This window comes from Tamandua tetradactyla, chromosome 9 (genome assembly GCF_023851605.1).
Source record: "Tamandua tetradactyla isolate mTamTet1 chromosome 9, mTamTet1.pri, whole genome shotgun sequence".
Taxonomy (NCBI): domain Eukaryota; kingdom Metazoa; phylum Chordata; class Mammalia; order Pilosa; family Myrmecophagidae; genus Tamandua; species Tamandua tetradactyla.
This window is the reverse complement of record NC_135335.1, coordinates 2,710,669-2,716,062: the sequence shown is the minus strand read 5'-3', so window position 1 is coordinate 2,716,062 and position 5,394 is coordinate 2,710,669. Positions and strand designations below refer to the sequence as shown.

General features: G+C 66.0%; 1 protein-coding gene across 1 annotated transcript; it reads left to right on the top strand.

The window, feature by feature from the left end:
* Positions 1–3,191: 3,191 nt before the first annotated feature.
* PHLDA2 (pleckstrin homology like domain family A member 2) lies at positions 3,192–4,183 on the top strand. The gene is made up of 2 exons (XM_077114937.1): positions 3,192–3,672; positions 3,862–4,183. Exon 1 carries the CDS (start codon positions 3,266–3,268, stop codon positions 3,659–3,661), a length of 396 nt encoding a protein of 131 aa, XP_076971052.1. The 5' UTR covers positions 3,192–3,265; the 3' UTR covers positions 3,662–3,672; positions 3,862–4,183.
* The last annotated feature ends 1,211 nt before the right edge of the window (positions 4,184–5,394 follow it).

The window sequence follows — 5,394 nt, the reverse complement described above, 5'->3', positions numbered from 1 at the left end:
ACAAAACAGCCTCACGTGGGTTTCCACAGTCGGCACTTGGCTTTAGCAGCATCATTCCTTCCTCCCAACAGCCCCAGAAGCAGCCGTGGCAGAGGGGGCGACTCAGATGGGCCTGTTACATGACCAAGCTGTGTGACCTTGTCCAAGTCACCTCCCCTCTCTGAGCCATCACTTCCTCTCCTGGAAAGTGGGGCAGGTGCCCCTGGCAGTCATTACTCATTTTGGGGAGGCAGCTGGGGGTGGGACTGGGCCCGGTGAGTGCCATGGTGGCGGCTGCCTGAAGCTGTGGGAGTGAACGCAGGAGGCAGGGGTGCTCAGCAAGCTGGGAGGGCCTCCCCCAACTTGGATCCCTCGGAATTTCTTACACCTCTGAGTGGGGCTTATGATGGTCGGCAAGGCCTGGAGAGGCCAGCTGTCCCTCACGCTCCCTGGGCAGGTCAGGGTAGGGGCCCACGCCCCTGGCCCCCCATTTCTCCCCCAGGGTAACCTCAAGCAGGAGCCCAGAGGTCAGAGCAGCTCCTGGGGCAGGTGGGAACCAACGGCCATGTGGGGTCTCCTCCCCCGTCCTGACACTCTGTATGTGTGTGGGGGGGACAGCAAGCAGGTGGGCAGTTGGCAGCCCCCAAGTCAGTCCTGGGGGTGGGCGGGTCTTCTCTCCCACTCAGGCACGCCCTCCCCCCAGCCCCTGGCCCATTTTCTCCCTAGGCCTCTTGTTTCTGCATCTGTAAAATGGGGTGTTCTGTTATCATGTGCCTGGGGCCTGGCACCTGGTACCTGCAGGAAGGATGTAGCTGCCCACTGTGCAGGGCCTGGCCCCCATCTCTTGTGAGCCCCACCCTGAGGCCCCCAATCCCCAGTCCTCAGAGTGCCCTCGCCGTCCCCACACCCACCTGGCAACCCAGCTGTGCTCCTGAGGGCAGGAGATCCCCACTCTCTCCTTGGGGCTTCTGGCCCCAGCCAGGCCTGCACGCACACAGTAGGTGCTTAAGCAGTGTCGATCCTTGGCCTGGGGTCACACTTGCCCGGATGCACACTCTCCAGGCTCGGAGGGCACCCCACTAGCTACCAGGGAAATAGAATAAAAAGCAAAACCTCCAGCAAACCCAGAAAACTCCTCTACCAAAGCAGGGCGAGAAAACAGTTCCAGGATTGCCTGAAATACTTGTCACAGGAAATCGGCAGTCACCAGAACAGAAAGAAAAAGGACCCTGGAGCCAGCCGGGCAGACGCGCCCCAGCAGGCCCGTCCACCCAAGTTCACCTGGCCAGTGGGGTGGCCTCTGTGTCTGCTAATTGCTTATACAAAGGAAAATGAAACCTCCCACATCCCTAAGACAGGAGCTCCTGCCCCCCAATCCTACCTTCCCAGGGAAACTGGGAGAGGAGAACTCTCTTCCTTGATTGCTTTCAAAGCAGTGGGCTTCCAGGTCTTTGAGGAAAACGCTGTGGGGTTGGAAGAGGCTGGTTTGGCTCTTTGAAGGACCTTCTCCCAAAGGGGCGGAGAAACAATTCACAGTGACAAGTGTCCTAAAGCAAATGATCCACGGAAAGGAGGCCCCTCCCAGCGCGGCCCGCTCTCTGCAGCTTTTGGCCCCAGAGAGGATCGTTTTCTTTCTGGATTTGTGTGTCGCCCCCCCACAACCCCTGGCTGGAGGGCGGTGACAGGGCCCCGCCCCTCTTCCTACTGTCCGTGTCCCAAAGAGTGATCCAGTGAGGCCCAGGAGGCCACTCCCAAGTCTCTCTGCCCAGCAACCCTGGTGGGCAGAGGACAGAGGGCGGCGTCTCTCCCTGCCCCAAGCTCCCACACTCTCACCCACCTCGGGGTCCTTGGGACCACCCAGATCCCATAGGCACAAGCCTGGTGAGGGGCCCAGGACCGGGGATGGGCCTGAGGCCACACAGCCAGGGCAGGTTCTTCAGGGGCCTGGATCCCTGGAGACACCCAGGGCCCCGCAGCGAGAAGGGCCACCCTGGGCTAACACCTGCCGCCGGCGTCCTGAAGTTCGGGGTAATTTTGAACAAGGGCCCTTGCAGTTCCATTTGACGTTGGGATCTGCAAATGATCTAGCCGGTCCTGGTTGGTTCTTGCCCCTACCCAGGGACGCAGGCCTTTCCTGGCTCTCCCCAGGGCACCCCTGTCCTGGCCGCTCCGGGACTGGGATGCCACAGACCACAGCTGGGAGGGGGCGCTGGGAGGTGGGAACAGGAGTGCAGGCTTTTGCTTCCGCTGGCTGCCAAACCCTCTAGGGAAGGGGGGTAAACAAGGCGCCCAGTGCCCGGCTGGAGGGTGGTGACTTAGCTGTCCCCTCGGCCTGAGCCTGGGGCGCCCCGGGACTCTGGTCCCCCAAAGTGGGCTCCCCGCCCCACCAGCCGCGGGCTCCAGCTGCCTTCCCGCTGCACTTTGCAGAGGAGTCCCACTCTCGACTGGACACCTCGACGGCCCAGGGGGAAAGGCAAGACACCAGGGAGCGAGGTTTGGGCCCCTTGGAGCGAGCATTACCAGGTCTGTTTTAAGTTGGGGTTACCGAAGGCAGCCCGGGCTCGGCTGTCCCGTTTTACAGAAGTGAAAGCTGTGGCCCGCAGCGCCCGCTCCGAGGGGGTGAGGACAGGCCTTCCAGGCGCAGCCCGCGGGGCGCCACAGGGCGGAGACCCCCTAGGGGGGCCCTGGGCGAAACGGCCCTCGGTCGCGCGTCACCGGACTTGCGCAGCGCCCCTCCACCCCCAAATCCAGGAGCCGCAGTTCCGGGTTTCGGGGCGTCTGGAACCGGGTGGGGGGCGGGCTGAACCCTGCGGTCTCGTCTCCCGGGGCGCTCCGGGGCTCCAGGTGAGTCACCGCGGGCAGGGAGGCTCGCAGCGCATTCCTGCGCAGGGCCCGCCTCGCAGCCGGCGGGGGCCGGGGCCGGGACGCGGGGACACAGGGCTTGGGTCTCCCCCGGAGCCGGGCCGCGACGGGGACGTCGGAGCGGCAGGAGGGGCGCGCACGGGGAGGGAGCAGGGGCCGACCTAGGGCGGCCTAGGGGCCTGGGGGCGGCCGCCAGAAGCCGGGGACAGCCAGGTTGGGAGGAGGGCAGGGCCGGGGCGGGGCTGGCGGGGGGTGGTGACAGACGGGGGGGGGCGGGCCGGCGGCGGTGGCGCCGGGGCCGGGGGTGGGGTGAGGTGGGGGCGGGCCCGGCGGGGTGGGGCCTACATAAAGTCGCTCCCGGCCACCCGGGCGCAGAGCCGGTGTCGCCGCCGCCACCCCTGCGCTGTGCCCGCGCCCTCCCGACATGAAGACCCCCAGCGAGGTGCTGCGCGAGGGCGAGCTGGAGAAGCGCAGCGACAGCCTGTTCCAGCTGTGGAAGAAGAAGCGCGGCGTGCTCACACCCGACCGCCTGAGCCTCTTCCCCGCCGGCCCCGGCGCGCGCCCCAAGGAGCTGCGCTTCCACTCCATCCTCAAGGTGGACTGCGTGGAGCGCACCGGCAAGTACATCTACTTCACCATCGTCACCACCGACCGCAAGGAGATCGACTTCCGCTGCGCGGGCGAGAGCTGCTGGAACGCGGCCATCACACTGGCACTCATCGACTTCCAGAACCGCCGCGCCCTGCAGGACTTCCGCAGCCGCCAGGAGCGCGCCGCCGCCGACGCGCCCCACGACGAGCCCGCGGCCCGTGCGCCCTGAGCCGCCGCGCGGTGAGTGCCGGCCCGCGCCGGGAAGCCCCGTCCGGGAGGGAACGAGGGGACCCCGAGCGCCGCGGGGAGGTGCTACCCGCCCCGGAGGCGACTTGGGGGGAAGGGGAGACCCGGTGCCACGCCGGGAGCCGGCGCCTCCACCTGACGCGGCCGGGACCTGGGGCCCTGAGCTCTTTCCTCTCCCCGCAGGAGCCAGAGACTGGACGCGTCGGGGTCGGAGCCGCGCCGGGCGGGAACCGAGGGGCGCCCGGGACCGCGGTGCCCCGCGGGACCCCCAGCCCCCGCCCCCCGTGGAGCATGAGGAGGACCGAGCCGGAGCTGGTCCCCTCCCCGCAGCCGCCCGGGGGCCCTTTCTGCGCAGAGCCTCGCCCGCTGTGCGGGCGCCTTAAATTATTGGACGTATCTATGTATTTATTTTTCTGGTTTTTTGTCGTCAAACAATGTCATAATATTTTGTTTTTGCATCAGTGTGTCCATTCCAAATAAATTACTTGAATTGTTCTCTTTTCTACCAGCTGCTGTGGCTCTGTGAGATTCCTGCTGGGGGGGGGTGGGAGATCTGAGGGAGGAGGAGGTGGGTGGGGGGCGCTGGGGCAGACCTGTGATTCCGAACCCCTTCGTGTGCCAGTCTGCAGGGAAAGCGTGTTGAATGAACAGTGAGTGCTATGTGTTGGGACCCAGGCTGGCAACTGCCCTGGGGTTTGGCTGGTGGCTGACTTCCGCTCCCTGGAGAGTGGCATGGGGAGGGCAGGGCTGGTGTCCAGCTCTCTGGGTACCGTGACTCATCAACTCCCTGACCCAGCCCAGTGGTGCCACCTCCCCAACCCCGGGTCTGGGTTGCTGCCCCTCGTGGAGGGGGGGGCGGTGAGCCACCCACCCCCTGCTAAGTCCTCTCGCCCACACGGCCTCCTGCCCCGCAGCCGCTCTGCGGGCGCCACCCCGGGTTGGACAGGGGCAGCTCCAGGCAGCTGGGCTGCCAGACCCTGCCAGCCAGTGCCCGGGGGTGCGGGGCCTGCGGGACAGACAGTGCTTATGGGGAGTGTCTGATGGCCTGGCAGGCAGCTGGGGACACGGCCCAGACGGGCGAACTGAGCCTCTGAGTGTTCCAGGGCCGTGGCACTGGGGTGGAGAGGCCCTGAAAACCTGCCAACCCCCTGCCATGCTTCCGGGGGAACCCCAAACCCCTCCCTGCCTGGTGGCCTTCTCTGGGGCATGGATGACCCGAGACAGTGCCTGTACCCGGCTGCCAGGCTGGGGCGGGCTCACAGAGGTCTGTGTCTGTCTCCCCAGCAAGGTGGGCTGGCGACGGACAAGCTGAGGAGGCAGAAGCGAGTGGGACCTGCTCCCTGTATGGTGATGGTGAAGGGCCTTTGTTCCAGGGACCTTCCTGGCTGGGAAGGGACCAACACTGGACCTGGACGGGGGGTGGGGGGGAGCTGTCGCAGGCCTAGCTGGGTCCCTAAGGGCTGGGGGTGGGGTGGGGAGGGGTCTATCCCTTTGCCGGGCATCCTACAGGACTCCTGGGTGCTGGGTCCAAAGAGAAAACCATTCCCCGGACGGAATTTTCTCCCAGACAATGCTTTGTGAAGGCGGTGGGGGTGGGGGTGGGGCGGGGGGGTGTCCAAAGTAGAAAAGATCAACCACGGCCCTGTACCCAGAGGCAGAGTGGGGACTTCAACTGGCTGGACCCCCTGGGATCCCCACCCCATGCCCACCCTGAGG

Excerpts from the sequence above, each read along its gene's own strand:
- PHLDA2 (XM_077114937.1), top strand. The coding sequence starts at position 3,266 with ATGAAGACCCCCAGCGAGGTGCTGCGCGAGGGCGAGCTGGAGAAGCGC.